This window comes from Anabrus simplex, chromosome 7 (assembly GCF_040414725.1).
Source record: "Anabrus simplex isolate iqAnaSimp1 chromosome 7, ASM4041472v1, whole genome shotgun sequence".
Classification (NCBI taxonomy): Eukaryota; Metazoa; Arthropoda; class Insecta; order Orthoptera; family Tettigoniidae; genus Anabrus; species Anabrus simplex.
In genome coordinates, this window is record NC_090271.1 from 287,160,364 (window position 1) to 287,180,627 (window position 20,264).

Consider the following 20,264-nt stretch of genomic DNA (forward strand, 5'->3'; position numbering starts at 1 on the left):
AACTTGAACGATCTAACAGATTTTCGGTTGTATTTGTCGGGTTGCGATTGATCATACGTGGGTAAATATTGTATGCCGTCAATTACCGTGGATGAGACGTTTTACTGCGTTGTGTCCGTATTATTTATCGCTGTGAAACAAAAATAATATCATTTACTACAGGTAAGTTGCAGTGTGACAGTGTGTGTGAAATATTGGTGCGTGATCTTGGTATAATTCCATGATGTGATATGGATGTTCATTAAGGTGTATTAGGTAATATTCATGTATAATGTTAATAAGACTCTTCCTTAATATTGCTTGTGCAGTTAGGATGTGATGATTTTGTGCGGTATACAATGAGATGACGAGCGTAGGGTCGTCATAAAGCGTGGCGGACACGAGATAATTTAGGTTGATGTTTATGGTTTGCGTGTCGAATTATATTGAGTTTCGAGACGTGTTAAGTTGTTAATGGTGTTGTTAATAGAATTTCCGCCGCATATTTTGTGAGATGATTGACAAGCTAGTCCAGCGTTAGGCATTGGTATTGAAGAGAGTCATCAAGTACATGAATTAATAAATTAAGATTCGTAGTTGCAAGTAATGAAATGTTGGAATATGCGCACGATTAGGGTCTTAAAATGCAATTCAGTGATAGTTATGTTTAAGATCAGAGTCACCTATTGCGATCGATGTACATGTAGTAGATGCTTATAGTAGATTCATGCTGTAGTAGCATTTCAGCTGACGGTGAAGGCAGACCTCGACGCAGTCCAGACGGCACCAACTTATATTTTCATGCCAATAGATAAAGATTCATTTCAGGTGCAGCCCAGCAGCTCGATGGGTGGAAACGACGTGCATTTTACTCATTTATGTGTATTGTGTTGCCATGTGTGATCATTTATAAATGCTGAAATCTGTTGGGGGGTTCAAGTTAACCGATATTTAGTTAGTCAGATAGGAACAATGATAACTATGAAAGGCAAGGCGGAGTAGACAGGTACAATTAACATTTGCGACGGCGAGTGAATGATATAATATGACCCGATAGACTTTGGTATATCCATAAAATTCTACATTTCTGAGAATTTGTGTTAAATAATTATTTCCGGTTTATGATGGACAATGCAAAATGGACTCGGTCCTTATTTAATGTTAATGAATGCATATGATTTATTTTACGTTGTTCATTTCAGTTGTTCATATTCAATCAATTGATTTTTTTTTAATTAAAATGTGATCCTTCCAATTTCTGTTGCGATTTATTTGAAAACTTTGCCTTAGTGTAGAATTTACATTTTATGATTGGCAGTATCTATAGCTCAGTCGTCGTTATCTGAATGTGACCGAATACTCTTCAAAGGGCCATGCCCTGAGTGGAGTATCATGCGAACCTTCTGAATACTAGTCGGCAAATAATTTGATAGTTCATGGTTATCTACAAACCACGGCGTCCACGAACGGTCACAGTATATGTCCAACAAATGAGGGTATGGTAAATTATTGTCTCAAAATACATACTGATGCATCTAATCTTGCTGTTGCTGGTGTTTTAACTCAGGTTGTTAATAATGTTCCTCTACCTATCGCCTATTCCAGTCGACTTCTTTCTCCTACTGAAAGGAAATATTCTATCTTTGAACGTGAAGCCCCGGCCTTATTAAATACTATTGAACACTTTGCTGAATATTTGGAGCATAAAGAATTTCTTGTAAAGACTGATAATCAGGCTCTCTCATGGTTGTTGCACAATGCACCTAAGATTGGTAGAACTGGCCGATGGCTCATGCGATTGTCCAGATTTAAGTTCTCCCTTAAGTTCATTTCTAGCACTGAAAATTCTGTAGCGGACGCTCTTAGTCGTTTATTTGACACTTCTGCTCCTCAGCCTAGTACCACTGAGGATTTAGCCCTGAACATTTCTATGTTGCCTTCAACTTCCTCTGTTAATGCTGTTTTTTCCTTAACAGATTTTCCCCTTTCATTTCAATCTTGTCAGTCGCATCAGCTCACCGATCAGTTCTGCATCCAACTCAAACAATCTTTATCTGACCCCTCTTATCAGGGTCCGTTTACTATTTTTAAAGACCTCTTGGTCTACAAACCCACCAAGAAAGCTTCTCCTAAAGTGGTGCTACCACAGGCTCTTCAACCCATGATTTTGCAATATTATCATTCCTCCCCTGTCGGTGGGCATCTAGGCATCACTAAAACGTGCAACCGTATAGCCTCTCTTTTCTTTTGGCCTGAAATGCGTAAGTCTATTCGCAACTTTGTTCAAACTTGTGAATTGTGTCAAAAATCTAAACCTTTAACATAAAGTCTGCTGGTCTTCATTCTGCCCTTCCACCTACTCGCCCTGCCCAAACCTTTTTCATTGATCTAGTTGGACCTATTGTTCGGTCTTCTCGTGGCAACTTGTATATTTTCACCCTGTTGGATGCATTTTCAAAATTTCTAGTCCTCCGACCCTTATGCAAAATTTCTACCAAGATATCATCAATTTACTCACTGAACACATTTTTCCTATTACCGGTTTGCCTGCTAATATTGTTTCTGATAATGCTTCTATTTTCACTTCCGGTGTCTTTTTTAATATGTGTTTTCAACTGGGTATCAAACGTATTTTGACTTCTCCCTACCATCCTCAGTCCAACACCGTGGAAAGGTACCACGGTAATCTCGAAGTTGCTTTATCTATATTTCATAGTTCTTTTCAGAAAGACTGGGATTCTTATCTTTCCTCTTTGGCGTTGGCCTTTAATTCCAGCATCAATAGTTCTACTGCTCAAACTCCGGCTAAGCTCTTTCTTGGTCGTGATCTTCAATCTCCTCTTTCCCTAAATTGGGATTTACACAAACTTTTTGAATCTTCTGATCAGCCATCCTCTTCACCACTCTGGAAAGACGCCTTTAATCAATTGCTAAAAGCTCAACAAGTGCACAAAAAAGTTTATAATCCTCGTCATAAGCCATCAAACTTTAAAATTAGCGATTTAGTCCTCGTTGCTAATCATCCGCACAGCTCGGCAATCAATGCCACCTCTGCTAAACTTGCTCTTCGATGGCTTGGCCCATACCGTATTTTGTCTTTCCCTACCCCTGTCACTGTATTTTTGCAATCTACTACTGATTTGTTAGACACTAAGAAACTTCATCTGAGTCAGCTCAAGCGATTTCATCCTTCTTGAACTTTCACATCTTGCTTTCCTTTGCCCTGTGTTTTCCTTCTCTTGTTATTACCTCTTCTTTCTAATTTTTTTTTTCTCTCTCTTTTCTGCTTCTAGTCTGGAAATGTCTACTGCTTCCAGTGTTATTTTTCTTTGTTTTTTTCCTTATTCTTTGTTGTTTGTCTACCTCATCACTTCCTTTTTTGCTTTTTTTCTCCCTTTATGGATTTTTTTTCTTTCTCCCCCTCCACACAGGTCTCTCCAGTCTCCCTCCCAGCCCAGTCGGCACAGGTTGTAATGGGAGTGTAAATATGCTTCCCAACCATTTTCTTTTTCTCTTTTAAAATTATTCTTCGTTTTTATTGTCGTTTGTGATATTTACATTTATATATATATGTATATGTTTCTATTCATAACTCCTCTCCTCTCCTTACTTTCTCCCCTTGCTAACGCGTTAGCCCTTTCCTTTTTCTCCTTCTTCCCCTACCTCTGTGTGTTTTCCTATTTTTCTGACTAGGCATGTTCTTTGTGTTTGGATATTTTTTCTGCCGCCTTTTGTTCTGTTTTGCAGTACTTTTCCTCTTTGATATACCGTTGCGGCTGCCGTCGACCCCCACTCCAGCTTTTGGAAGGGCCCTCCATTGCTGTTCCTGGGGCCGTCTCGCCGTCGCCATTCAACTGTATCTTCGGCTTTTCGTCTCCTACCAGCAATCTTCACTCTTCAATCATATCAACTACTTCAACTTCAACTACAGCAACTACCTAACAAAAAAAAAAAAAAAAATCCTTTGGATTTTTTTCTGCTGCCTGGCGGATAATGTAACGGACTCTTCCCTTCATCGGCAACTACTGTTATGAAATTCGCCACGCACATAACCTCTTTTCTACGATTAGTATGGACTTACCCTCATCATGATATAAACTGCATTTTTCTCCAACTGGAACTTGCATACTTCTGTGAACTTGCATACTTCATACTTTGCATGAACTCTATTCATCTTCACCATCTTCGATAAACTAACTTCCTTTTTGCCGGCTGACGTCACGTGACCGCCTGGTTTATTCGCGCATGCTTCACTAATCTCTGGAATCTTCCAGATATATTTCTCATTCTACTCCACACTATAAATACCTGGCCTTCCTCTGGAAATATTGAGATGGACTTAGGCCTGTGTGGAGGGAGCAACATCCTACGACAACTTCGTCCTTAATTACATGTGCCCAGAAGTCTTCATTTGCGGGCAGTTCAATTTGCTTCATGATGAGGTATGACAAACTGATTTCTTTACTGTAAATATTTTTAATTGCATTGGGACAGACTTTCCCTGCAAAATTAAACTGGGAGCATGGCATTTCCAGGCCGAAATTTCACTTGCCCCTTTTGTATTTAAAACTTTTCATTGACGACCTTCGTAACAACTTTCTTTTGAAGTGTGCGTGTGGTGTATTGGCAACTGTGCGACTTCTACTGTACACACACTTCTATTCGTTCAGTGCTTCGGGATATTGTGAAATTTGTTTAATGGAACTACATTGTGATTATTCGGCTGTAGAACTACGTTACCTAGTGTTAATCTGTGTGATAACGGAAGTGGTGGTGACCTGCATATAGTATTTGCATTTTGCTCAGATAATTTTTCAGCTGGTATACTTGAATTTGCTAACTGAACATCTTCCCTTTCTTGTCGTTCTGGGTTTCTCTTTTTATTGCAGTATTCATCCTTTCCTTGTTTGTCCCTTTCCTTTCCTGCAGCATTCTCTCTTTTTCCTTTCTTTCTCTTGGATATCTTATCTCTTTTTTTATATAATGAATTTGTAATCCGTGTAAGTGGTTGGGAAAAATTTATATTTGTATAGTCCTCCTTTCATGTAAATTGTCAGAGGTTTGATTTATTATTTCAATATATATATATATATATATATATATATATATCTATTTCTAAATTTTATATTGGTTTCTGATCTATTTTCACTTATGTCCCTTATTCCTCCTTACATTTTTCTTTAACTTTCCAGGTTATGTAGCATCCTTTCCTTTGCCCAATATCTTGTTACTCAGCAATGCATGTTGGAGATCTAAGATCACGGCCTCCATTCTTAATTTGATAGTTAGTTCATTGCATAAATCTTACTACTTGAGGGAAACTATTCTTAGATTTTCCCTTAGCACTATTATACATAATATATGTATATTACTCCCATGGGCCCCGTTACACTGTGCAAGTGTATGCCCCTCAGACAGGTTGCAATCAAGATGAAAAGAATAAGTTTCTCAAAGACCTAGAAGAGATCATCAGTGAAGAGAGGGCAATCATCATCGGAGGACCTCAACGCACAGCTCAGGACAGACAGGAATGGCTATGAGAAGGTGATGGGACCACATGGCTATGGGAGAAGGAATTCAGAAGGTGAATATCTCCTAGACTTCTGCATAAGAAACTGTTTGGTAGTAAAAAACAGTTGTTCAACACAAGAGTCGGTCATAAGACTACCCGTTACAGTTGGGATGGAAAGAGCAAGACTGTCACTGACTATGTCATTTCAGATAAAGAAAGAAGTAGATCTGTGACTGATGTCAAGGTGATTCCAAGTGAGAACCTCAATAGCGACCACCGGTTATTAATAGCAGATCTGAAAGGCATTAATGTACCAAAGATAACAACCAAAATTATATGAGATTAAGGTGTGGGAACTACAACAAATTGGAAAAACGACCGACTATCAGGACCGTGTAAGAGGACAACTGCCTACGGAAGAAGTGGTGAGGTAGAGTGGACAAGATTTAAAAACACCTTGATAAAAGAAGCAATAGAGGTTTGCAGGAAGACAAGTGCGAGAGTAAGGGAAAAAGAGACACCCTGGTGGAATGAGAGAGTAAGATCCTCAATAAAGGAAAGGAACATGGCATAAAAAGAACGAGATAGAAATTCAAACCAGAACAGATAAGGGACGAGAGGAAGATCAGAGACCTCGAGCAAGTTTACTGGGACAAGAAATTGAGAGTTAAAAGAGTAGTAGAAGAGGAGATAAAGTGCTGGAAGAAATTTACTCAAAAACTGAAGGAAGACAGCAGAGGCAATGTGAAAGTACAACGTGCGTTCCATAAGTAATGCGACCAATTTTTTTTCTGATGCAACTGTACACCGCAGCGAGTTCTAACCTGCTGGGCTAGGTGGAAGGGGGTGTTAGCTTCAAACGCTCTTTGTCTCATTCGGCAGCGAGCTGCCGGAGAGTCAGGATGTGCATTTCCGTCAAGCCCGTTTTGAATTCATGTAACACGGCACAATGGATCGTTCTGTAGAGCAACGGTACGCTATCAAATTTTGCATTAAACTTGGGAAGTCCGCCACCGAAACGTTTCCATTACTTCAGCAGGCCTTTGGGACTGATTGCTTGTCCAAATCAAAAGTTTTCCGATGGCACAAGTCGTTCATGGAGGGCCGAGAGGAGATCACCGACGAACCTCGCAGTGGACAGCCATCAACCTCATGAGTCGACGAAAATGTGACACGTGTGCGTGACTGTTTGAACTCTGACAGACGGCTGAGCCTTCAATTGATAGCACAAACTCTAAACATGGCAAAAACAACCGTTTTCCGCATTGTGACTGAAAAGGAGGGTCTCGCGCTGCCAAAGCAACATCAAGGACACGTGGAAAGTTCATCACGACAACGCGGCAAGTCAGAGCGCCTTCATTGTCAACGACTTCCTGGCCAGGATCAACACCCCATTGGTTCCCCAGCCTCCCTACAGTCCTGACCTGGCTCCCGCTGACTTTTTTTTTGTTTCCTTGGTTAAAAGGAGTCATGAAAGGAAAACATTGGAACACATTGAAAGAATCCAGGCGCATGTTAAATCGGCCCTAAAGGACATTCCGGAAAAGGCCTTCCAGGCATGGAAACACTGCCTCCAGAAGTGTATCGATGCAAGATACGAAGCTTTGAAAATTGGGTTATAAACTAGGATTAGATACCCTATTATTTCAATTGTAAATATCATTACTTGAGTAGTAATAGTTATGTTCTTGAAACTCAAAGAATTTGGCGGTGTTTTAGTCTTTTCAGAGGAATCTGTCCTGTAATCGATAGTACACGTTATAATCGACTTGATTTTGTTATCAGTTTGTATACCGCCGTCGTAATATTTTGAAGATTTTTGATTATTTGTACGAATATATTCAATAAATAATTTTTTATGAATTTGGTCGCATTATTTATGGAACGCACCTTGTACTGTTCAGTGAGATCAAAAACAAAAGGAATTCGGTTGAAACCATTGAAGCAATTAAGAATCCCAAGGTAACTAGAATAAAAGTTAGGCTACTCCGGCGATTGAAGCTTCCATTGGCTGGAGCGCTATGACGTCACGCGATATGAACGATAGCGAGTAAGGTACACAGCGCAGTACAGAAAGCCTGAGAGTTCTCGTGCCTGTGAAACATCATCTCAATCTTTCATCAAATAATAGTCTGGTTTAGACCGATTCGATATGTAACGGCACTTCCAATAGATTTAAAAATGTGAAAATGTGTTCAATTTCGTCACATTCTGAGCAGGTAGAACATCAACTATCAAATACATGACATATAATACGATAAGAAATAAAATATTGCCACGTAACTCAAAATAATTAATTTATTTCCTGATGAAGTAAATATTTATATCAAATGGCATAGGAAAATATACATCATATCGATATCATTATGGAATGATATTAAATTATTAAAATGTACGTCAGGAGACTTAATTACTTGATGAACCAGCCCAAAGCTTACCTTCTTATTGGCATATTTTCTCCGTGCTAACTCCTTACTCTTTGCATTAAAATGCCATATCCTAATAAATGTCCTGGTCCTTACGTAGAGACAAATTATTTTGTCATGGAATACTGGAAATTTTGACTTAATAATAGAAAGAGCTATGGAACGGTTCATGCTAGGCTTCACGAAGAAAGACAGGAAGAGAGCAGATTACATCAGGTCAGTCACAAAGGTCAGTGACATTTTAGAAAGGGTGTTTACCCTAAAATGGCAGCGTGCAGTCCATGTTGCTCGGAGAACTGATGGTAGGTGGACAAAGCTTGTGCTTGAGTGGAGTCCGAAAGATCATCTGAGACCTAGGGGAAGACCACCGGACAGATGGGATAAAGACATCCGGAAGATTACTGGGATCAATTGGCAGAACATTGCTCAAGACCATCCCAGATGGAGAGACCTCATGAAAACTTATCTTGCTTCGGACTTAAAGAGGCCACATTGTAGAAATGATTGAATATGGCTGATAGTGATAGTGAATAGAAATAAGAGTTTTCATTACGTTTTTGCATCTGGATACTGTCTTACTGTGAAACACACCAAATGAAATTTCGAACTGAGCTACGTTTTTTGAACACTCATGATTGGGAAATTTGAAATAACCGAGATCCAGTAACAGGTCCCTTCTCGCACAACATTTCTGTATCTTTCTTCATATTTACTGTATATCGGATCACGGATACTGTATTATTTCACGAGCTTCGAAATATATTCAGAAATATAAGTTATTAGCACATAATAATGTTAATGTTATTGGATTTTACGTCCCACCAACTATGTATTTGAGCACCTTCACCACTGGACTGAGACAGGATCGAACCTGCTAAGTTGGGCTAAGAAGGCCAGCGCTGTACCATTTGAGTTGCTACTCAGCCCGGCTATTAGCACATAACAATAATTATAGAAAATATGATTTTTATTCAGTCATTTATATCTGACACATTTTTACCGTACGAGCTGTAATAATGGAGATATTCAAGAGTTTATTATAAAGTGTTTCAACAACCAAGCATTGCTATGCCATCACAGCAGCAAACTAACTAACTAACTGGCTATGATGGTTGTTTTCGTTATTGTCTTTATAATATGCAAAATAATAATAATAATAATAATAATAATAATAATGTTATTTGTGTTACGTCTCGCTAACAACATTTATGGTTTTCTGAGACTCGAGGTGCCGTAATTTTGTCCCACGGGAGTTATTTTACGTGCCGACAATTTATAGCGCCACACACGATTCCATAATATGTTGACTGCATTTTAATCAATACAGTGGTTTTACTTCAGATACTGACAACACGAACACTGTTCACGTAGTGAACCACTATAAAATTATTATGTATCTGTGATCCAACATTCAGTAAATACGTAGAAAGAAAAAAAATGACGGTTGGTCACTTGCTTTTTTGGCTTACGCTGCGTGAACAATCAACGATAGACCCCAAGTGTAAGCATACGAATTGTAGAGCATAGAAATCTCTACAAAAAAAAGTCCCCGATGGTATATACCTCTTTCCAACCGGCTGCCCTCTAGAAGCGATTTTATGCTATAGTCCGTGGTAAAAAATGTAACTCCTTAAAATTAAGTAAATATTTCTATATTATCCTTGAATTCCTCATCAAAATAAATTGTTTGACCTCCTCCAGTATTTTATAAGGATTACAATAACCTTATCAGGACATTATTTGCATGAATGGTTCAGAAGTTATGACCATTTTAGACTGTAGTGGTAATACGTGACGTCACGCAGAAGGCGGCCAGGGAGAGAAACAAGTGAGCGCGATGCGGGAAGAGACCCCCCAGCGAGAATCCTAATGGAAACCTGGCCAGGAAAGAAGAGGACATCAGAGAGGTTCTGAGGAATCATTCTGATCACCTATTGAACAGGACAGAAGCAGATCAGAGAACAAAAGAACCAGCTGTTGAAACCTGCACAGAGGTACCTCCCATTACATTGGCAGAAACAGAAGCAGCCCTTAAGAAGATGCCGCAAGGAAATCCCCAGGAATCGTTGAAGTCAGCACGGAGATGATTAAAGCAGCAGGAGTCCAGGGTTTACAGTGGCTACACAGAGTGCTCAATGCAGTTTGGAAAGATGGCAAGATACCTACTGATTGGAGCAAGGGTGTCATTATCACCCTGTTTAAGAAAGGAAATTGCCAAAAATGCTTGAACTACCAGGGAATAACACTCTTTTCTCATGGGCTTAAGATTCTTGAGAAAATCTTAAGAGCAGATTGCGAGTCATCTTAGAGCCACAGTTTGAAGAGGAACAGTATGGCTTCAGGCCTAACAGGTCCACAACAGGCCTACCGTAAGTTAATGGAAAAATATTGGGAAAAAGGCAAAGATATGTTTATGGTTTTCCTTGACACTGAGAAAGCATATGACAGCAGTGCAAGAGAGAAGATATGGGAATCCCTAAGAAAAGGGAATGTACTAGAGGGACTGGTGGGGAAAGATTAGATGCTGTATGAGAACTGTTATCAGCTGTGTGCAATTGGGTGATGGACATTCATCCTGGTTCAAGACCGAAAGTGGAGGCCAGCAAGGCAGTGCACTATCCCCATTATTGTTTATCACCATCATGCATGACATAATGAAGAACATCAAGAAAACCTCTGATGAACTAAATGAAATGACCTTTGCTGATGATGTTATGATCTGGGGAGAAACTGAGGAACAAGTACAGTCAAGACTCAATGAATGGAAGGTTAAGTTCTAGGAGTTCAATCTCAAGATAAGCAAACTCAAAACAGTAGTGACGACAATAAACAGAGAGGGACGACCAGCGAACTTCATGCTAGGAAACCATCCACTAGAAAGTGTGGAAAGCTTTGCATACCTTGGCAGTGTAATATCTCGCGATACACTAGCCACAAAAGAGGTGGCAAATAGAGTGCAGAAGAGCTCTCACTTTTACCAGCAAGTACGAACACTCCTCTGGGATCCCAAAGTACCAAGAAAATCAAAGCTGGTGATGTTCAATCAGTACTTCATACCAATCTTAACCTATGGTATTGAAACCTGCACCCTCGCTAAGAAAGACTCATCAAGATTGCAGGCATCCGAGATGAAATTCCTTAGATCCACAATCCAAAAAACCAAACTGGACAAGTTGAGGAATGATGTGATTAGGAAGGAAGCTGGGATTGTTACATCATTGTTAGATCGGATCAGCATGTCCAGACTGAGGTGGTTTGGGCATGTAATGAGGATGGAGCCAACAAGGATAGCATATGTTAACTTCGAGTGACATGTGGAAGGGAAACGTATGGTGGGAAGACCAAGAACCCACTGGATGGACATCGTAAAGATGGACATTACAGATCGGGGAAGGACACTGGAGGACGTCATTAACAACCGAATGTATCTCAATAAGACAGAATGGAAGAGGCTTGCCAACAGTACCCGGGAAACTGAAACTGTAAAATGATGATGATGGATGATGATTATGAATGTAAACGGATAAAACCAAATCGCTGAATAAACTTCCAGTAGAATTCTGTGAAACCGAGTGCAAGCACTGTGCGTGGTGATTGAATAATTGTTTGTGAGAAGATTGAAGTCTCAGTTCATTGTGGAGCAATTGGATCTAATAAACAATAAGAAAAAGCCAAAGTTAGCGCAAAGAAGAAAGGGAGAGGATAAAAAAACAAAGTGAAGGCTACTCACCCTGCGCGGAAATGTGCGAAGCGTGACTAATAGTGCATAACTGGTGCGTAAGAACGTGAATGAGGAAGTATGAAATGTAGGGGAGGGGTGGGGAAGGGCGGGTTAGACGGGATGGATGTGACATGGGAAGGGAAAGGAGGGAGGAGAAAGGATTACCTTTAGGGCGGGGCTGAAGGGTGTGTGAACGAGGATAATTGTTTCGGAAAAGCACCTTTAATTAAACTTTAAAATCAAATTCTGATTTGTTAGAATAGTGTTTCTGAGAACAGTAATAAGTAAGTCAAATAAAATGTTGGGTTTCTCCGAGATATCATTAAGATTATAATTAGAATTAAAGTTTTGATCTAAGTGAATAAAACAGTTCTCCATTATGTTAATAAAGGGCCTTTATTTACTATTTCGAGGATACCATACCTTGTTCAGTACTGGTGAAATTATTATTGTAATCATGCATATTCTGGCTGATTGCCAAGAATTTATTGTATCTTATGGCATTGGTATGTTCTAAATATCTAATACTAAAATTCCTCCCGGTCTGCCCCACACACAAAATATTACAGGTCTGCATTTGATCCTATAGACCCCGCAATGAACTGATACTTCAATATTCTCACAAACAATTATTCAACCAACATGCGCAGTGCTTGCACTCAGTCTGTCAGATTTCTACTGGAAGTTTAATCAATGATATGGTTTCATCCATTTACATTAAGCGCATGAATTATTCTAAGCACATGAATTATTTTCCTCACTTCAAGGCCATTTATTATTATAATTCTAATGAAAAACTCAGTTCCAAAGTGTCAAATTTTACTCTAATGACATATATATGCCAACATTTTGAAACAGTGTATAATTCAACATAGGCCTAGAATCTACCAGAAAGACTCACTTTTAGACTATTAGTACTTAGAAATATATTTATAAAGCATAGTTTGAAGCATTTATTTTATGAACCTTCATCAAAATTGCGCTCATTTTATTCAGTGCTACGGAAAAAACGATACTTTTAGAACTCACATGAGAGATATACAGTTAGTACCATAGCACTTGGTTCCAGGTGTAGCCATTTTACAATTAGTTTATATTTGTTTTATTATCTTCGTATTTCTTCACCATTAACTTTTAAGGTGGGTAATGTAATATTGCTTATTTTAACTAAAATGTATTGTTTTAGGATATTTTGACTAAATTGTGTAATTGAATATTTATGGCTGATGATGATCCCAAGTAGGGTCGAAACTAGTACCGAACTTCATAATGTAACGTAGTAACTGGATTGCAAAAAGCTTATTGTATTGAATAGGTGGAAAATTTTACCTCAATAAATCATATGTAATCTCAGTTCAATATGGAGCAACCAGAATGAAATTTATTACCCTTAACAAAGGAATGTGTCTAGAATTCCACACAGAAACTTCTAAAAATCCAATACCTTCATCATGTGAGATGGGTTGCCAGCAAAGTTGATGCAATAACTGCTTTAGTTAACCCGCGAGTGGTCGTTAGCCGAAATGTAACGTGAGTGGTCGCGCGTGAGACTTTCTCTCACATAAAATAAATGACATTTTTCACAGTTGTGTGGGGCGTAAGACTGAAATTTACTACTGAAATGAAACGCAAGTTCTACCTTATATATTTTAGATAAAAATGAAATTATTAGCTGTTTATTAAAGACACAAATTAATACTTAAAATAAGATATGCAATGTACATAAAAATAACTTCCGTCCGGAAGTTGGTAAAAATAAAATCTCACACGTCTTATATCTAGTAATATTTACGTACAAAGCAAGGTCTCTGAACACAATAACATTTTCAAATACAAGAAGTGCTCATAATACAAATATTAACGCGTACAACAGAAGTAAGTTCCCCGCTCCACTTCACCATAACACCAACGTCATTAGTCGTGCGATGAGAGAAACTCTCACGCAGCGCGCACAGACACATAGGAACCTTTGTTCTGACCAGGGTAGGGGGTACTTACACTTCAAATGTGAATCGCTCTACTCATGACAGTTTTAAACTCAGCTAGAAGAGGCAACAGTCACCTCCCTTTCATCACTGTGAAGTAATATCACATTAAAAAATAATGTGCAAGAAAATACTCATATAGCGACCACTCGCGGGTTAAGGACTGAAAATGTATCATCATTCATCTTGAAAGTATTTGCAATTCTGAGAGGACGAATACTTCTGCAGTTGTCGAAGGACTTCTCAAAAAGCTCAAAGATTTCAGATTTATCTACTATACGCGAACCTTTTCTTGAGCCCTGAGCTCCCTAGTGCTGAACTGGTAGACCTCGGTTATCTTCGACATCCATATTGGCAACCTTTGAAACACAAACCATGCATCGCTGTGCGACATCTGGCATACACTTTATGAACTAGTACTGATGTTGTTTATACAGCAAAGTCAAACTATATAATTCATGCTAGGAACAAGATTTGCATCGAGAAATGTTATATAATGTTAAAAAAAGTATGTGTGACAGAGTTGTTGGCGTAAGATAATAAAAGTTTAGAAAATTCATATCGATCGATCATATTATCGATTCAATTCAGATTTCTTGAAGCACGATGATATCAACTGCATATTTCAGTGCAATCCTGGAAAGATACTCGCATTTCGCTCGACTAATCCCTTCAATATTCAATTGACAAATGCGCAGCGATGGTCCAATTCTACGGATGAAGGAGTTGATTGGGTCAAAATGCGAGACCCAGAGTTATAGTATTGTACGGACTTGTGACTACGCACATTTACCCTGAACTATATACATGTGTGTACATAGATTCATCATACGATAAATATGTATAATTCAGATTTCATTTCCATCTAGTTGGCAGTATAACCGGAACCGTCAGCGCTCCCTCCTTACCCCATACTCCGTAAAAATCGGGCTCAAGAAAAAGTTTGCATATAGTAGATGGTACATTTCCTTCCAGATTATCTTATTACCTTAAAAAAAAAATCTACCGGGAGGTTGGCTGTGCGGTAAGGAGCGCACAGCTGTGAGCTTGCATCCGGAAGTTAGTGGGTTTGAATTCCACTGTCGGTAGCCCTGAAGATGGTTTTCTGTGGTTTCCCATTTTTAAACCAGGCAAATGCTGGGGCTGTATCTTAATTAAAGCCACAGATGCTTCCTTCCCAGTCCTAACCTTTCCTATCCTATCGTCACCATAAGACCTATCTGTCAGTGTGATGTAAAACACATTATTAAAAAAATCCTGAAACAAATCTGAAGGAGAATAAAATAAATCACCCCACAAATGATGCAGGATAAAAGGAGTATACTGGAAAAAGCAAAAGATATACTTTCAAGGTAGTAGATCCCTCCAAATATTTTTTAACCACATTTTCCCATGCTTAACATCTGAAATATTCAGAAAGTTTATCAGTTATCAGAGTCAAACCATAACCACAGACATTCTGATTGTTGCTTATCAGTTGTTGGCTATGTGGCAACTTTCAATTCATATCTACATGTTTCTATATATTATGGGATACTGAAATACCTATTCATCAGAATACAAAACACTAATCTGACTACACTAAAAAATAATTACATGCTTTTCTGAAAAGAAAAAATAAAATAAAATAAAATTCTGAAATTTAGGGTTCTCTTACCGTAGATATCGTTCTTGAGCGAGACAAGTCAAAGTACCGCTGAACCAGCTGCTCATACTGTTCCACAAGCGAGCGATAGCATATTGTTATACGTCGTTCCCTATCTGGTGCACTCCCATGATGATGATTCTGACCAGAGGATGACTGTGATGTAGGGGTGTTGTTAGTGCTTGGGTGAGGGCCAGTTGCAGTCACACGATCCCACTGGGTTTGAACCAGGGGAGCATTTGAAATTCCAGTGATCAATTTATGACCAAGCTGATCAAATGCCACATACCTGATAACATAAATAACAAGGCTTAGTTCACTTTTTCTAGAGATAATCATTCAATACATTCAGCAGCCAATTTTCATATGAAAAATAAAGAAACCCTGCTATTTCCTACAAACTCATTAAAAACATTGAGAGTGAGTGTTCTTCTGAAAGTGCTGTAAAGGATAACTGTTAAGCTTGTATCAACAAAACTTTGAGCTAACACTTCTTAAGGATGTCAATACCAGAGTTACAAAATTGGCGTAGAGAAAGTAAAGGATTAAATATGCATGGCAAAATTAAATACTTCGTAAGTATTGCATACCTATACCACGAGGTCACAAAAGAACGGGATTTCCAGCGGTGGTAATTAATTTTAGGAACAAGACAAAACAATTATCAGTCTTTCCTAGAGAGGCTGGATAGGAAAAATGACACGAGTCTGACACAACTAAGATTCTCCAAGAGTTCTGTGATAGACACTTCTCAAAGTGCAATCCCCTGGGGAATTACATACTTCCGAAAATAAAGTTATTTCTCCGGGTGGCATTTTACAAAATCAAGCCTGTTGTGTCAAGTCACTTTTGAGCTATTCCATGCTGCAACTTCTGATGTCATAACTAGGTGATTACAAACATAAAATAAATGCCCTTTTACTCAATGGTCCTGAGGATTCTTATCCATTACATTTTAAAATATAGAACAGTCAACTACGAGGGCAGATCAGAAAATAAGTTGCACTTCCCAGTTATGGCCATTTATTACACCACCTATACAACAGCAACACGACTATAACGACATACACTGTAACGTCACTTTTCCACATAGTTTCCAAGAGACTCCAAACATTTCTGCGAACGCACAATAAACTTGTCGATGCCGGATGCATAGAAATTTCCTCCAGCGTTCTGCAACCGCTCGGAGACAGCGGCCTTCACCTCCTCATCGGTCTGGCAACGTCGACCACCGAGCTCCATTTTGAGCTTACCGAACAGATGAAAATCACATGGCACAAGGTCAGGACTGTAGGGTGGATGTTGCCAGACCTCCCACTTGAAACGCTGCAGCAGTTCTCTCGTTTGGCGGGCCTTGTGAGGTGTTGTGTTATCGTGCAACAAAATCACACCGGCACTCAATTTCCCCCGGCACTTCTCTGTAATTGCTTTACGCAACCGGTGCAACGTTTGACAACACGATGCCGCATTGATCGTCATTCCTTTCGGCCCTCCATGCCAAAGAACACTGTTGCCATAACCTTACCGGCTGAAGGTTGAACCTTGGCCTTCTTTCGTTGTGGTGATCAGTGGTGCACCCATTCCATTAATGTTCGCTTCGTCTGGGGGGTGAAGTGGTGGACCCACGTTTCGTCGCCTGTGACGATTCGCCGCAGAAACCCGTTGCCGTCTGCAGCATAGCGTTGCAAAAATGCCAGGGAGGATTGGAAACGTTGCCCCTTGTGCTCAACGGTGAGAAGACGTAGGACCCATCTTTGACACAGCTTACGATATCCAAGGTCCTCGTGAACAACGGCGAACACACTGCCATACGACATGTTCAGTTGCGTCGCGATTTCTCTCAGTTTAATGCGCCGGTTCTGTCTAATGATCACATTCACACTGTTGACCTTTGCACGGGTCCAGAACGTTGCGGGCCTGCCTTCGTGATGTTTGTCCGTGATATCCATGTGTCTGGCTTCGAATTGCTGATACCACTTTACGATACCTTGCCGGGAAATGGCTCGCTCCCCATACACAGCACTAATTTCACGATGAATGTCTGTGCAATTCTTCCTTTTGGCCCATAGGAATCGGATTGTCGCACGCACCTCATATTTGGAGTGAACGTCCAGTTGACGCGCCATTGCATTTGGCCGCTATTCACACAATACTAGACGAGATACCACAGCGACCTGCCTAAAAGACGTGTGGGCAGTGTCCGTCCCTTTCTTCGCTGTGCCCACATTTGCAACACACAGCGCGCTACTGCGGCGCGTTAGTGTAACTAACCTTTTGATCCACCTACATATACTGTTACGTGCCAGCCTTGTGGTAGCCCCTTTCAGTATTTCCTGGAAGGGACTAGTAAGTCAGCCGACCGAGGAGCACCCAGCTGGCCTGGAGGGCTTGGATGGCCTATCTGTGTATTGTTCTCTTCATCTGGTTTTCCACGTGTTTCTGGAATGTGCAGCGAGAATGTTCTGTCTCTAGCAACATATTTCAGCGAATATTTCAATACACATCATGTGAGCTATAAAAAGGAGGCTACCCGCGAACAGTCAGTCACTGTTGGAGTCGGAATTGGACTTGGTGTGTTGGAGTACGGTGGCCGGGCGGAGGGTGACAGTGGAATTGGCTGTCACTAGAGTCCCACTGGAATCTGAATGAGGGGTTGTTGTTGTTGCTGTTGTTTCAGAGTATCGAGTGAGCAGCTGGACTGGGACGGCTGTTGACTGCTGTCAAGTGTCCCACGAGAGTTAGAATAATGTTTGGTACGGAACGGAATACTGTGGGTACTGCCTTGGAGTGGTGTGTGTACAGACACTTCTGTGAATTGGGGACCATCGTAGAGTAAGCAAATGGAGCAGCAATTGAGAGTGTAATTGGAACACTGTTAATGGTCGTTTTCGGAGTACTATCCTGCTGTTTAGCACTGTTTGAACTGTTGCTGTTTAGTTGTTCATTGTGTTCTACTGTGTGAACTGGACTGTCTCTGGAGTCAAACCAAGGAACAGTCATCGTGTGTTATGTGGTCCGTAGGCTTGTGTTCAAACCTAACGGTCTGCACGCAGCTGCTGTACAGGGTGACTGACCTGTGAACACAAGTGAAAGCCTGTCGATCAGAATTACAGTCTTCCAGGAAAAACTAACAAGTCCACTGTCTAAAAAGAAGAGAGACTTGTAAATGGCCAGCAATTAGTTAGTGAGGTCATTCTTAGTTTAATAGAATTTTGTGTGTGTGTGTGCGTGCGCACACACACACGCACATTTATCGGGTTATCCTGAAATACATTAAAGAGATAAAACAGGCAGTGTTTTATTTGTAACAATATGATAAATATATAAATATCCCACCTGACTTTTTCTTTTTCATTATTTGTGTAACACTTGGCAAAAGGCTCAGGCTGACTCCAGTCCCAGAAGTGCAACTCATTGTATGTAGCTATAACTAGTAAACGATCAGTAGGATGAAATGCAAGTGAGGCAATAACTGTCTGACCATCAGCTGTCCACACCTCGCTTCCTCCCTGAAAGAAAAACATAACATTGCAGACTTCTTCATAAAGGAGAGGCTATATCACTTATTACCACAATAAATTCTTACTTCTCAGCTGTATTATGGTCAATCTTCCATCTGATAGCTGAATGCTCTTTATTATTGCTCTGCTGTAGGACAGAATACATCATGCTCAATCTATCAAAGATCTATATATAAAATCAGCTGTTCAAATTTCTGCAATGCTCTTTGTTCCATACTTGGACAAGAATTTCACCCAGCAGTACCATTTATTTCTATGGACAATCCCCTGCCACTACGAATTCAACCCTTCCAGTTACTCCCACAGAACTATTTATAACTAAATGCTTGGTGACAATTTTAATGCTGAAGCAGAAAGAGCTTTATTTCTAGCATTGTAATAATTTTCCAAAACACCAAAAGAGTGTTATACACAATGAACAAGAGAGTGTGTTTGAACAGAATAATGCACACAGTTTTTTCTCTAAACTTCAAATTATCTGTATAGATGCATCATTGATAATGGGATATGAATCAATTTAAGAATATTTAAAATATCACACTATGGCACAACAGAACACAAATTTCGATATAAAATTAAAGAAATATGTTCAGGAAATGGTTATCTTTACACATATGAGTAACCCTGAAGAGCGTACTTCTAAGTGCAATGTACACAATTTAAATGATGCCAAAATACTGCTACCGAATATTTGGTTTCGCAGGAGACAATCTGATCTAGAATGAGCTTTGGCAATTTATACTTCTGCTGCCACATCACAAAGAACCACGGTATAGCCCCTTGCAACAAAGAAGAGATCAGTGACTTCTATCTGCTTTAGACTGTACGAGGCATAGAAGAAAGGAACAGTCAGTTGATATACTACCTTCTTTTTTATTTTTTAAAATTTATAAACAGGAAAAATATTCCACGTATCCAAGCTTTAGAACATGACTACCCACCGTCCTCTTCAGAAAGTCTGAACTGAAGTTTTGCTCAAAGCACTTGGTTTGCTGAAAAGATTTTAATTTCAAAATTCTTTTTCAGGTAGCAGTGATCTGAACTGATATTTTGTCCTTGTAAATGCGTAAAAAAATAGTTTCAGTCAGCTTTACTATTTGGAATGAAAAAATAAGCACTGCTTTAGAGATGTCATATTTGAGAACCGGAACACCATCAGCTGATGCATGTGCCCTGCCAATACCCACTGAACATTAATTCTTTCCAGGTACTGATAGTGAAGTGCAGATTTGTTAAAAAATTATATAAGAATACCAAATATGCTCTCAAAAATGGGAAATCAATATCTGCGATCAGGAAGTATGAAAACTTGGGAGTGTCCTGCTTGAACCAGGGAGTGAGTTGGCATGTCTATCTATGATTATTTTGTGCGGCTATTCTTCTTCTTCTTTTGTGTCCCAGGGGTACCTTGATGGTATAGTTGTTCAATACTCTGCATACCTGTCCAGTAATTAATATTGCCAAGGCAAGATGTT

The 20,264-nt window shown here is 39.6% G+C and overlaps 1 protein-coding gene across 4 annotated transcripts in view; it reads right to left on the reverse strand.

Moving 5' to 3' along the window:
- LOC136877569 (serine-rich adhesin for platelets) overlaps positions 1–20,264 on the reverse strand; it is a 467,126-nt gene that overhangs the window by 373,644 nt on the left and 73,218 nt on the right. For all 4 annotated transcript variants that reach the window (XM_067151717.2, XM_067151719.2, XM_067151715.2 and 1 more), the window contains 2 exons: positions 18,605–18,777; positions 15,281–15,557 (listed from right to left, as the gene is read on the reverse strand). In XM_067151717.2, the coding sequence (XP_067007818.2) occupies positions 15,281–15,557; positions 18,605–18,777 (450 nt within the window). The remainder of the gene's footprint in view (positions 1–15,280; positions 15,558–18,604; positions 18,778–20,264) is intronic.